This window comes from Apiospora phragmitis (assembly GCF_038363925.1).
Source record: "Apiospora phragmitis strain CBS 135458 chromosome Unknown utg000010l:1.0-9815664.0:1.0-9183399.0, whole genome shotgun sequence".
Lineage (NCBI taxonomy): Eukaryota > Fungi > Ascomycota > Sordariomycetes > Amphisphaeriales > Apiosporaceae > Apiospora > Apiospora phragmitis.
Genome location: NW_027117409.1, coordinates 8,172,439 through 8,185,998, shown reverse-complemented (window position 1 = coordinate 8,185,998; position 13,560 = coordinate 8,172,439). Strand labels below are relative to the sequence as shown.

Genomic DNA, 13,560 nt, shown 5'->3' with positions numbered 1-13,560 from the left:
GATGAGGCTTGGTTCGCACCCGCAACAAGAGGATCAAGAGCTATGTCTGTTTGTTGACGTACTGTAGAGAGCATAAGACAGGCTTCCGTCGGAATGCCATCAGCCTGGTACTCGTGCCACGATTACTGTAGAATCTATCTCAACGACTCGGTATCTGATGAGGTGTCAGCGAGTTTATGTGTCTTTATCAATTTCACGTGAATATCTCATACGGGGCTATCACCGTGCTTATCTTTGCTCTCTGCTCGAAGTATAATACCACTAGAGAGCCGGGGAAACAGCCGGAAGAACCGGATCTTTTGACGGCCCACTCGATCTATTGTTAAATGCCATATTAAATGATAGAATCGTCACTTGCAATAGCGTCTGGCCCTATGTAGATGTAGATCCACCCCCCTCATCTCTACCCCATGGCTCATCGGACTCCAGTGGGTTGCCGGATTAGCCAGGTCGACCAGCAAATGTCGACATCGGTTCATATATCCCGTCGATACCAAGCTTTCTTGGCAGCTCACAAGAGAAGCCCCAGCCCCTGAGCTGGGCGTCTGGTGGCTGATGGTGCTGGAGCTATGTGACAACAGCAGTCCCTGATCGTCGATCGGGGTAGCGCGCCGACTTCTTTCTGGCGTCGTTTGGATACCCGGTGAGCTTTGGCACCTCTATGAAGGAGTCATTGTGTAGGATCACCCGTAAGGATTCCCACTGGCTTCGATCTGTCATCATCGCCAGAGTGTTTGCGTCAGTTTCCAATTAGTTCGATCGAATCAGCGCTATGGGTGGGAGATGACGTCCCAGCTTGTTCGAGCTACACGAAAGGGATACGTCAAAACACTGTCAATATATAGATAGCATTGCTGGCTCATGGAGGAGGAACAGATAGAACCCTTGATTCAATCAGAACATATAACCTACTTCCATCATCGCCTTTGCCACCAAGATCCAACCGAAGCTCTCTTATCCAATACCCAATCCTCCACACACACACAAACACCAACATCTCGCAAACCCGCAGTAATGGAGAAGGCCAAGCAAGCGATCCGCGACTTCACCTCGAAGTCGGGCCACCACGACACCACAGTCCACTCTGCCACTGCCCCAGCAGTCGAGCACGAGACGGTCAAGCCCCAGCAACATGAAAACATCAACAGAGCCGTTGACCGAGAAGTACACCAAGACCACTGTACGAGCGAGCCCCTGTAATACTCCTTAATGAAACGCATTTGCTGACAGAGTATGTTCTTAGACCACCAAACGATACAGCCGGTCCAGGCCCAAGAGGTTCTGCCCGAGCAACACCACCACAAGCTCGGCGGCGTAGAGCACCGCGAGTTTGACCACCGCAATATCGAGGAGACCAGATGCCGGCTCGCGGCCGAGACCGAGGGCTTCCACGATGAGCGGGTTGTCCATGACACCACTCGCACCAAGGCCCACGCCCCTGTTGTCGAGGGAGAGCATGTTCACCAGTATGTTAACCCAAACCTTGGTCATCAGTACATCTTTCGATGAACTCTTTACTAACATAGAAACCTACAGCCATCTCCACGAGACCATCCAGCCTGTAGTCCATAAGGAGACCATCGAGCCCCATGTCGTCCACACCACCGTGCCCGTCCATGAGACGCATCACAACAAGGCGCAGCACCACCAGACCACCACGCTTCCCACCGTCACCATGTCCGACTGGCAACGCCAGGGCGGCCTCCTCCACGGCCGTGACGAACGCTACGACAACTTCGAGGGCCAGCCCGAGGATGTCGGCGGCGTGGAGAAGGTTTTGCACCGCAGCCACGAGTCCAACAAGGATCCGCTTGAGGGACACACTTTCCACGGCGACTTCAACGAAGAGGGCGGCCGGAAGGATCATCGTACCCACCACGCCAGTCACCAAAACACCATGTCTTCGTCTAGCACAGGTAATATGGTGGGCACCTCCTCAACCAAGATGGGCACCACTGGCGGCAACACGTACTCCACGGGTCGCACTGCCATGGTCGATGAGTCTATGACCGGCGGCCGCAACCCGATGTCTTCCTCATCAAGCATCAGCCACGACAGTGGCGCCACCGGAAGTACCGGAGGCGCCGCCGCCTCGGCTGCCGCGATGGCTATGAGGTGCGGTCGCGATAACACTTCCACCACCGGCACCACCGGCGCTACCACAGGTGGCACCACAAGCGGCCTCGCTGGGCTTGCTGGTCGCACCACAAACACTACGACCTCCGGCACGACTGGCACGTCCGCCCGAGACGTCGGAAATGCGACGTCGTCGGGAACCCGCCACGCCCGTTCGGACTCGGGCAAGGGCTTCATGGACGACTCAGAGATGTACGACAAGCGCAAGCCGGGCGCCTACGATTCCACCCGCGCCGGGGAGCATGGCCGCGCGGAGAAGGTATCATCACACGAGGAGGGTGGTAGGAAGCAATCGGGCTTGTTGAACCGCCTTAACCCCATGACCGACTCTACTGGAGACGGTGAGGCGGGTTTCATGAAATAAGCATGGAGCGTTGGAGAACTGAGAAGAGGAGATTGATTGGCTGTGGTTTAATTTGGAGGCTTGTGTAATGATCTAATCGAACATGCTGTAACGTTAGTAGTATGTCAATTAAAAATACTTTCCCTTATTTGCCACGTCGATGATGTAAACTATCGCTTTGATTACTCTGATGTTGTTGCTGGGTTGTCATGATGGTGTCGTTGTGACGAACCATGGAGCGTTTGCGGTGGCAGCAGAAAGGTTCACATGCCTCTTAGTGTTTTCCTGGGCAAAGTACTATCTCTGTTTGGCCTTGCTGGCATTGTCAACAATAGTCCACTTACGAATGGACCCAGGAAGAGCTGGAAAAGTGGCGGATACAGATCTGTAGGAAGTCGGTTAATCAACCGAGCGAAGTGATTGTATGTGGTCCTCCGCTCGGTGTAACGCGAGAAGCGCGTCTTTCCCTTCTTCGGGTGATCAATTACCCAAAGTCTGATATTGGGGGTTCATGCTGTTTGCTCGAGTCTGGCCAGCCCAAGTTACACCTCAGCTGCGCGCCGCCACCGCCAGGCGAAGTCATCATGATGCCAAGAAATCGGTGGGGGATCAAGCCATGGTGAAACTCAAGGGTATCTGCAAGGGCGGCGAGGCCGAAAGCGGGATATATAGTCGTTTTCTGCAACTATATACATCGCTCTGGATAGATTTGCTGATTCGATACCATAGGTAACATTGTCTCACTTCTATAGAATAGACGGTCTATAGTACAATAAGGGCCGAGAATCCGTCGGCCACTGAACGGCAAGCCCTTACGGGCCACCCCTACTTGGTATAGGACTTGGCAATGGGCTCGCAAAGTGAAGAAGCTGCCGTTGAGCGTGCTGCAGAGAGTACGGTCGTTTCCTAACAGCTTCAGCAAAAGCATCGCTAGATCAGGTCCAAGATTGGTAGGTACGCTTCACAAAATCACCTCTGCCTATGCTTCTGAGGGATTTGTTCTTTGCCAAGGCAGACATGCCTTGACAATGTCGATTGGCCACGACCATTTAGGAAACTGGAAACCGATCAAATGGTGCAACAACCGACTGACGTGCAGCAGACCAGACCAGTCGTGGCTGAAACCCCCAACTGACAACGAAACGTCAGGCCACGAGTAACCGCCCTGCATTCCTACACTTGACTGACATAGGAAGCTCGTTTCCCTCATGGTAATGTTACTTTGGTGTTTGGTGGCATCTGTATCGAGTAAAGTCACAAGCATGCATCATGGCGAGCAAGGTCTGTGCTAGAGCCATTGACTCGAATGGCGATCTTCTGTAGTGGTAGTGGGTGCACTCGGTGGGTGTGGTTCAATGACAGTCGAGTCGAGTCCGCTGGAAATTCGGGGTCACCCCACCTGCCTAATCCAGCATATACTATACTTAAAATACCCGACCTTTAGATAGACGTCTTCCTCCAGATTGCAAGCCTATCGGTTGGAATCCAATCTATGGCAACATACAGTATATTGACCTTGGCATTCTTCCACCAGACCTGCTTCGGCGGACATAGATTAACCGTACGCATTGGAATACCTGTGGGGCCATGCGAGCCCTATTGTACATAAGGTATGGAAGAGTGCAGTGCAACAAACCTGCAGCACCACGGTCTGCAGTGTGGTGTCCCCGAGGTCGCACCTCGGACTAGTACTGCTCATGGTTTGGCCTTTGATTCGTTTCACCACCCTTGCTCCCTGCGCGTCTGGCATCAAGGAAGGACCGTCTTATTCGCTTCTAGAAGCTGATTTGTCTGTCGTCGTGTATATCTGCAGTGCATTCGACGCAATAGTGCTGTAGACCTTTTCTAGTCATTCGCTAGTCTGTCAAGGCCTGCGTGCACTTACACCACACACGCATTGCCCAAAAGGAGAAGAGGGGGCGAACGGAGGGGACACGACACAGACATGGTGTATGTAGGAAGCAGGCAGTGCTCCGTGACAAGTCTCGGTGTTCCGGTGTCGTGAATGGGGAGATTTGGCGAAAACGGCCCCCTCTGCCAGCATGGGAAACGTCACGTATCATCCTAAATCATGGCATGCTGCGACCGACTTGACCTTTGACACCAAACCACCATAGTACGTCCTGAAAATAGAACGAGTCAAGCAGTCATCCTGCCATCACTCGTTGCTCTCAACCTAGTTGGATCTTGTCGTTTCTGGCTTCATCTGGCCGCGGGAGGCGGGGGCCGTTCCGGCGAGCCTATACTACTAACCTTGTGCGTTATGTACTGTACCTATAGCAGCTAGCCTCTACAAGCTTTAGTAGGCACAGGTGACAGGTTGTCGAGTTCCTTGACTCCCAGCATCGCATAATGTCAAGGTTTGAATGGAACACTCACTGGTTAGAGGATGGAGGGCCAGGGCCAGGCACTGAATAGATCAGAACTGTAGTTCCTCCTTTTTGGCACAGATGGCTCGCGTCCGTACGGAGGACCTCGCCGTATTGATGGTATCATGGTACAGTAGTAGTATGTATGGCGCCCCCAAAACCAACCTCCTCGTCACGACTCACATCTTCTTCCGTCCAATACAATAGACCCGCCCCGACGCTTTGGACTGCAGCATTAGCTTACATTGTACGTAGACGGGAAGTCAATCTACGCCAGAATGCCGCCATGTTTTTGCTTGCCTTCACCTGAGAAAAAAGGAAGGGGAAAAGCAGCTCTAGTCCCAGTCCAATCCCGGTTTTACTTATCCAACCCAATTCCTCTGACGTCTTGTCTTGTTTGCCCGCCCTTCCAGTGTGCCCACCTTGCCTCTGGTCTGCTCTTCCACTTTTCTCCTCCGCACACCTTAGACCAAGACCGGGACCATAGAGGGGGAAGCAGAACCTCGTAACCGCTGACCCACGATTTCTCGACTCTCACACCCGTCATTGTCATTGGATTCCCGCACTGCCTTATTTCTCGAATGAAACGGCCTACATCCCACGCTGACCTACCTGACCTGACCTGACCTGACCTGACCTGAACCTATCCATCTCACTCGCACCCGCCTGCGCAAAAAGCTGTGTCATCCGATAGTCCAATTCGGGTTGGTCAATGAACAGCCCGTCGCCGAACTAGTGATTATTCTTTAAGCCTATCTTTATCTTGCGCCATGTGTTGCAGGTTTCTGATCTGCCTGAGCTGAGTCGCCTCGCCGTCCTGTTCGATGCGAGTCTCACTTCCTCTCATCTTAAATCGGGTTTGACACTTGTTTACCCTCCGAGAGTTCTTACTGGCGCCCGGTCGGTTTCGAAGGAGGGAGATTGAAACCACTTGGTTCGTGATACGATCGCCACTGCACAGTTGTACCAGGAACGCGCCATCGATGTGACAATCTCGCTCTGCACGACAAAACTCCGGCATCGTTCCCCAACACACACCAACCGATATTGGCGTTATCAGGATGCAGAGGGAAGCTGGTTGTGGTTGGACGGAGTCGACCGCTCTATGAACGGATTGCTAATTACGCGGGCGGCAACGTGGTGCAATAATATCCCACACCCACCATCGGAGACAATGCTGGCTTCAACTGAGACCATGTCGCCGCCCACTCAAGCTGGCCTATATTTCGATCCTTCTTTACTGGAACGCGCGACTTTCACTGCGGGCCTAAAACCTCAGCCTTCCTTCAAAAAACATAAACATCTGCCACGGCCCAAACAATCCCCGTTGCCTGTGAATCCCAAATTGCGCACGCCACATCCTCTGTCAGTCGACAGTACGTTATCCTCCGTGTCATCATCGTCTTCGCGTTCGGGCACAATAACCGCGAGCCCGGCGCCTCTCAGACGCGACCTTAGCGCATCCGGCGGTCCTGATCCTCCACCCACTCCACCGGCGCACTCCCGCACGTCGTCCAGTGGCCAGTCAGTGCAACCGTCGAGCCCAACCTATGTCGAGACCACCGTAAAGAGCGTCGCGAGCAACTCGGATGCACAGAGGACGCCGGGAACGCCGCCGAATCAGAGAAGCCCGCCTACGCCTGATGTGACACCCCCGCAAGCAGCCAAGAAACCGAAACCTTTTCGGCCGAGCTTGGCCGATCGCATGCCTTCCAAGGCGACAAACGACTCAAGAACTGCCTCCTTTACAACGGCACGGGAGACACCGTACTCATCGGAGGACGAAAGGGCGGCATTACGGCAAATATCCTCGGAGAGAACCTCGTCGCAGAACACGGTGCGACAGGTCTCCGATGTAAGGAATAATAAGAAGAGTCAAACCGTCGGCCTCGGACTGGGACTGGAATCAGACGACAATTCAACCCCGAAGTCGAAACAAGATTTCTTCACTTTCGACGGGGAATGGGGCGATGGAAGCGAGGTCGAGCAGGAATGGGACAACAATCTCAATAGGAATGTCATAGTGAGGAAACGAAGGAAACAGTCCAATAACTACACCAAGGACAGGCGAGACAAGCCTGCCGAAGTCATCGAGGATGAGACTGTCACACCTACCAACGCGACAAAGGCTCTACGCACGATGCCCTTACAGCAGCGAATGCACGTGGCATCCTCCCCTTCAATAGAACCGGTTGACCAGCGCAGCAAACGTTGGGCTGCGCCATCCGCCTCAGCATCTTCGGTAAGCACAGACGTCAAGAGATTCTCGGGCATGTCTTCGAAATCTACTGTGTCCACTATCGTCGAGGCCATCCTTGTAGATGCACCGCCGCAAAGGCAGAAGACGCTGCGACATGTGAAGAAACAAATCACTCTCAGGGACTCGGGATCTGATGTATCCCAGTCAAGTTCTGCAGCAAACTCGACGGGATTGGAAGAATCATCGAGGAGACCTAGGCCTCGTGACAAGCCCCCGCCAGCACGATCAGAGAGTTTTGCGTCTACAGGGACGCTTAACTCTCTGTCTAGCCGCAAAGCTCGCCGTGATGTTTGGAAAACCGGAGCGATCCCTGTTGTGGTCATACCTGACCGGAAGGCGTCCGTCAAGGGCGCCGCGACTCCGTCTTTGAGGTCGACTAGTAGTCGAAGATCGCAGAGGAGCAGCAGCTTGGGTTCGGTCCCTTTGTCAGGGATATCCAAGGCGAAAGATTCCACGCCTGTCTTTGAGCGTGCCCAGAGACGAAGCAGAGCTATGTCAGAATCTGACGGGTCACTCGCCGGCGATCAACGAACCATAGATTACCCACCCATTGTCCCTGTTCGCAACTCTTCTCTTTCGGCCCCGACTAGCCGGAACGGATCTGTGGCTGGTTCGCGGGCCGGCTCACGTTCTGGCTCCTTGACTTCCGAGAGTTTGAAAGCCCACAACACTTTCGTACACGAGGAGCAGCAAAGGCAACAACAGCTACAGCAGACATTACAGAACCTTCCCAGAGTCAAAGTGGAGCGTGCGCCGTCTGTGGAATACATCCCAGCCGAGAGTGATTTCCATGATAAAAGAAAACTGCAGCCGGCCCCGTCCGTCGAGTCGCACAGAGACGCACATGATCAAAGATCACTGGTTGACCACAACGGAGACCCGTTCTTTGGCAAACGACTTGCTACGCAAAACACGCCATTTTCCATAGCGTCCATCGAGACAAACGGCACACACTTGCAGCCGAGGTTTCCGGAAGCCATGGCGGTGAACATTTACCCGCATCAAAACAAGTCGGTCGTCATGGTAGACCATACTTCCAAGATCCTCGATGCAAATGCCTTGCAAACAGCCAATCTGCTTGGCGCCAAGGATGGTACTCCTGAAGAGCCCGACACAACCACAACAGCTCCCGATGGCGTCCCTGTCACACCGCCTCAACCTCTTTTCACTGTTGAAGACGTTGACTCTCCGCTGCGAAACCCACGAGCACCGCCTGAGCCACCAGTCATCAAATTCATTCCTGCAACCCCATCCGGTCTGACCCCAGCGGCGGAAAAGATGAAGATGCTAGGGAACTATTTTGAGGAACCGCCAGAAAAGCGGCCTTCTGTTCTCAAACGGGCTTTCAGTGTTCGCAAGGGCGATGGTGATGATACAGCACGCAACCCAGGCTTTCTGACCCGCACATTTTCTTTATCGAGAAATCTTCGCAAGGGCAGCGTTGATAACTCTTCTTCGTCGGCAAGCGGCCAGAGACCAGCACTTTATAGATATCCCACCAATGATTCGATCCCGGACGAAGGGCGATTGCATCCACACTGGCAGCCACTATCATCTCAATGGGATCCGGACATGGACGAGGACTGGGTTCGTGATATCGACGACGACATGGGTACCGTCTACCGGTACCCTCCTATTGATAACCGACCGTCGCCTCGGCGCCCTTCCTTGTCCTCGCGAATGAAGCGCACGTTTGCCATTTTGCCCATCACCGATGACGCGCATTACACGACTACCGACGGTCGTGGTACGGAGCGTCGCACCATCAAACGCACGCCCTCGGGCAGCCTGAGAGTCATGCGCTATCGCGATAGTCTCAGCAGTATGCGGTGGGGTCGTCGCTCTAGTGAGGATGGAAGACCCTCGACAGCTCCAGGTCCGTCTCCTTCAAAACCTAGTCGCCGTACCTGGGGTGTTGAGAAACGCTTTGATGCACAAGGCCGTCGGTTCTTTCCCAGCTGGCAAGACAAGCTTGAAGGCTACAGTCCGCAGGCACTGGGCCGTCGGCTCAGCGAACGAAAGCGGCAGAAGAGGAGCCAAGAATTGCGCAGCAAGATTAGCGGACCTCGCGAGGTTCGAGATGGTGTCGGCGAAGTGATCAAGCGAAACAGCTACAGAGGTCCAAGCTACCAGGCTACCCCTCGCATCAATTCTGCTGTCAATAGTGGCCTTTCCGGACAGCAGCAGCAGGTGCAACAGCGACAACCAGGACCTCGAGGTATCGAGAGAACTCCTAAGATTCAGGCTCAGGTTTAGGGACCCTTGGAATGGACTCAACGGATGAGAGAAACTCGTTGCAACAAGATGAATGAAGAGGTTGGGGGACGGAGCTTGTGCACTCCCTATGCAAGCTTTCCGAAGGGTGCAAGTCGCATTTCGAATCGCTTGAAAGGTCTCCTGCCCTGACTTATACGACCAACTACAGCAGAGGAATGATGGGAAAAAACGGTGTGCCCCAAAAGTGGCACACATTATCTGAATGATATGACGCATATGAACGAAATGAACAATACAACGAAATGAGCCACGGCCATCCAGAAACAAATATTGTACTTATTATCCTACTACCACCATTCGCAATCATACGAAACGAAACGCTATACGAAAGGTTCGACGTTATTCCGAGATCTCCGACAGAGAAAGAAGATGCGCTATTTAGTCTTGAGGTTCTTTTCCGGCGTTTGCATTTATGGGGCTGTGATCTTGCCACTGGTGTTTTCCACCAAAGAGATCTGAAGGGAGATATGGAAGGCAGAAGGAGTCTCACGGCGGTATGGATTCTAGCTCTTCCTCTCTGGGAAGTTTGAACATGATGATAGTGGCTCTCTTCCTGTGTGTGTGTGTGTGCGCCCAGAACAGAGAGGTAGCACGGGGTTTGTTTTACGACGAGCGCTGCCTTTCCAGACTGTGTACCCTCATAGAAACGACATGTTTGGATTCTTGCTTTTACTACCGGCGACTTTGCTGTTAGATACCATGCATCTTAATCCGATACGTTGATAATGATTCCGCTGCTGCTTTCTCACGATTGTGTCTTCTCTGTCGAGTCCAGCCAAAGTCGGACTTGACTACTTAATGATCAAGAACAGTTGCCCTCCACCCCCTTTTCCTCATATACCTAAACAGTACGTCTATACCATATCGATAAGATTGCCGAAGTTGTTTTTACTAGTATGTTTAGCATATCGAGGATGCATGATAATGTATTCTCATAGGAACTGCGCTGCCATCATGATTAATGTAGCCAGACGAAGGTGACCCGATGAGGCTAATGGCCTGAAGCTCTTGTCTCAGTGAACAGGGTTTAACAGTGCTGCTTCCCCCAGATTGTTTACCCCGGGCCTGTTAACCAGCTGCACCTTTAGGCAATATCCCCTCATAACAAGAAGGCCGGCTTTAGGAGGTTACAAAATCGCCGGGATAAATGCATTTCAGTCTGTTGATAGTAGGTATGTAATGAATTGATCACTATAGCCCTGCTCGAGGCCGCTTTTGTACAGAATGCAATGCCACTGATTCTAGTTGACCTTTGTCCCGTTATCGAACGCAGGATACTTCTTATCTTTACACGCTGAGGACTAGATATGTCGTCGCACCTCGTAGTATGTCTTTGGTTTCTAGTTTTCAGCAGAAGTTTGACACTCGTCTGATGTGCCGTAAGCAACTTGAATAATACTTCGCTTGCCTTGATGGAAGCTCAAAAAGACCCCTTCAACGCCGTCATGAGCTATGGACTCATCAGTTTTCCCCCGCAACGCCAAGCTGTAAAGCGTAAAAGCACATAATACCTACCCCCCTTTCTGGATCCTTATAGCCTACATGATATATCTCCGTGCCACCGCTGCCTGGAATAGGTCGAGGGTAGATAGCGGGTCTCTTAGAGCTGTCTTACCAATGCGCGCAGTCTTCCCCGGCGCGAAGGAGGAGGTTTCTGATCGAGGGTTTAGTATGGGTATGGTTTGTGACGTCCAGGACGTCCATCTCGATCCGGTGGGCTGTACGGTTTCTGGCGTCGAGGACGTCCATCTCGATCCGGAGGGTTGTGCCGTTTCTAACGTCCGGGAGGGCCTTGCTGTCCTGGAGGGTTGAAGGGGGGAGCGCCAGGGGGCGTCGGGAATTGGCCTGGCGGTGGCATGCCGGGGAAGGGGAAGGGCGGCGCACCCGCACCACCAGGAGGTGGGAAAGGCAGGCCACCAGGAGGAAACGGCAGACCACCTGGCGGGGGGAAGGCAGGCATACCGCGACCACCAGGAGGAGCTTTAGAGAACGAAGCGTTAGAACGCGGTCTTGACGTAGTCGTCGCCGTCGCCGGGTAGGGATCGAAACGACGACGGTGGCGATGCTTTGAGGGAGGAGAGGTGGTGTACTACGAGGCATTCCTGGGCCACCGAAGGCGCCCAGCGGCGGCGGCGGGCCGCCAGGCATACCGGGCAGAGGCGGCATGCCGGCGGGCAGCGGGAAGGGCAGGCCACCGGCGCCCGGGGGCGGCATGGGCGGGAAGCCGGGCGCGCTGACTCCCGGGGGCGGCGGCGGGGGCCGCTGCCGGGGGCGCCGTGGTGCGACAGGTGGTGGTGGGTGGCGTGCGGCTGGTTCTGGGGCAGCATGGGGTTGGCGTGGGCCTGGCCCTCGGCGGCGTAGGACGAGGTGATGGAGTCGATGACGGACTGGGCCTTCTCGTGCCCGATCTGCTGGTAGTAGTCGACGACGTTGCGCAGGTGGTTGCGGCCGCTGTTGTGCGCCTTGCGAACCGACATGCTGTCGTGCGTCAGGTAGACATCGCAGTAGTCGCAGAAGACTGTACCAAAGAGCGCGAGAAGTTAGCGATCTGGGTGCCTGTCATTTGGGGGACAGCCAGCAGAGACAAGGCAAAGGGAGCTGAGGACTTACATTTCGGCATCTTGACGGATGGTGATACACACAATATTAATTAAGTATGGGTAGTCAAGTATCGGGATGATGCGCCGTTTGGAGATGTACAATGCAACGCGCAGTGTGGTGTCGAAACTCGGATAAAGGAAGGGAACGCGCGATACAATGGCCAATGTCGCGCCTCTTTTTGCCTCTCGCAGGTGCTCAATGAATTTTGGGAGGGTACCTAAGCTCTGGCAAGGCTGAGTGAGGCTGGAGCCCCCCTAAGTGTCCAAGCGTCCTGCAAGGCTACTGTCACAGCTGCTGAATTGTGGCTTTTGATTGGCCACGGAGCTTCAGCGAAGCCACGCTGGCCCCATTAAGTGACTTTAGCTCCAAGTGGGAAACAGAACCCAGCAATCGACAAGTGTAGCACCAGACCAGGACTCGGGCGTATTCTGGCCTCTCCTTGCTTGATCGAATCACCTCGAGATCCCGATTCGACTCAACTCGCAACAGCAAACGCCAACCCTCGACTCCCCTCACCACACGACTACAATACACACCGCAGCCATGGCGTTCTCGCGGTCACTGCTGCATTACCTATGCAGCATTGTGCTGTTCGTCAGCTCGATACAGGCTCTCAAGTTCGACATGCAAGCATCCCATCAACATGACCGCAAGGAGCGCTGCATCCGGAACTTCGTCGCAAAGGACACTCTGGTCGTCGTGACGGCCATTGTGGGTGGGTACAAGAACGACGGCATGCAGGTGAACATGAAGGTCCGGGATGCTCTGGGAAACGACTACGGCCGCGCCAAGGATATCGCCGGGGAGCAGCGACAGGTCTTCACCTCGCACGCCGATGCCGCGTTCGATGTGTGCTTCGAGAACGTTCTGACTGGATGTATGTATCAGCCTCCCTTCCTCCTATATACTGTGCCCCCCAAACTAACACGATGACTTCTGTAGCCCGGACACCTGGCGACCCCAACCGCCACATCGAGCTCGACATCGACATCGGCGCCGACGCTAAGGACTGGTCGGCCATTCAGGCCAGCGAGAAGCTGAAGCCCGTCGAAACCGAGCTGCGCCGCATTGAAGAGATGATCGGCGAGATCGTGGGCGAGATGGACTACCTGCGCTCGCGCGAGCAGAAGCTGCGTGACACCAACGAGAGCACCAACACCCGTGTCAAGTGGTTCGGCGTCGGCACCACCATGCTTCTCATCGGCCTCTGGGGATGGCAGATTATGTACCTGCGCGCCTACTTCCGATCGAAGCACTTGATCTAAACTGGGGGAGGCATGGAGAATGGCATGGCTGGGCATGGGGGCGTGTTGATGGGATGGGCTTTGGACCTGGTCTGGCTCCTAGGAAATCCTTTGGGCTCTCCGATGACTTATACCTGCACCGATTGGAACTCATGTAATTGTACGCATAGCCTCTACAGGAGTCATGATATTACGGGTTTAGAGAATAAAAATAAGGGATCATGAACGGTACGCTTGGTAGTCCCTCACACTCTCGATGTGTGCGTAATTATGGCACGCATCTACTATAATCAAAATATATATATATATATATATGAAATCCGGTCATCG

General features: G+C 53.9%; 4 protein-coding genes across 4 annotated transcripts; 3 read left to right on the top strand and 1 right to left on the bottom strand.

Moving 5' to 3' along the window:
• Positions 1-1,014: 1,014 nt before the first annotated feature.
• On the top strand, positions 1,015-2,500 carry PG994_012248 (uncharacterized protein; the record flags this gene model as incomplete). Its single annotated transcript, XM_066863657.1, has 3 exons — positions 1,015-1,180; positions 1,244-1,466; positions 1,537-2,500. The coding sequence occupies 3 exons, from the start codon at positions 1,015-1,017 to the stop codon at positions 2,498-2,500; spliced, it is 1,353 nt and encodes a 450-aa protein (XP_066712767.1).
• Positions 2,501-6,022: 3,522 nt separating this feature from the next.
• Positions 6,023-9,364, top strand: PG994_012247 (uncharacterized protein; the record flags this gene model as incomplete). Its single annotated transcript, XM_066863656.1, has 1 exon — positions 6,023-9,364. The coding sequence occupies one exon, from the start codon at positions 6,023-6,025 to the stop codon at positions 9,362-9,364; it is 3,342 nt and encodes a 1,113-aa protein (XP_066712766.1).
• Positions 9,365-11,382: 2,018 nt separating this feature from the next.
• Positions 11,383-12,005, bottom strand: PG994_012246 (uncharacterized protein; the record flags this gene model as incomplete). Its single annotated transcript, XM_066863655.1, has 2 exons — positions 11,383-11,903; positions 11,996-12,005. The coding sequence occupies 2 exons, from the start codon at positions 12,003-12,005 to the stop codon at positions 11,383-11,385; spliced, it is 531 nt and encodes a 176-aa protein (XP_066712765.1).
• A 524-nt stretch (positions 12,006-12,529) lies between these two features.
• PG994_012245 (endoplasmic reticulum vesicle protein 25) lies at positions 12,530-13,251 on the top strand (the record flags this gene model as incomplete). The annotated part of the gene is made up of 2 exons (XM_066863654.1): positions 12,530-12,863; positions 12,929-13,251. 2 exons carry the CDS (start codon positions 12,530-12,532, stop codon positions 13,249-13,251), a joined length of 657 nt encoding a protein of 218 aa, XP_066712764.1.
• Positions 13,252-13,560: the final 309 nt, after the last annotated feature.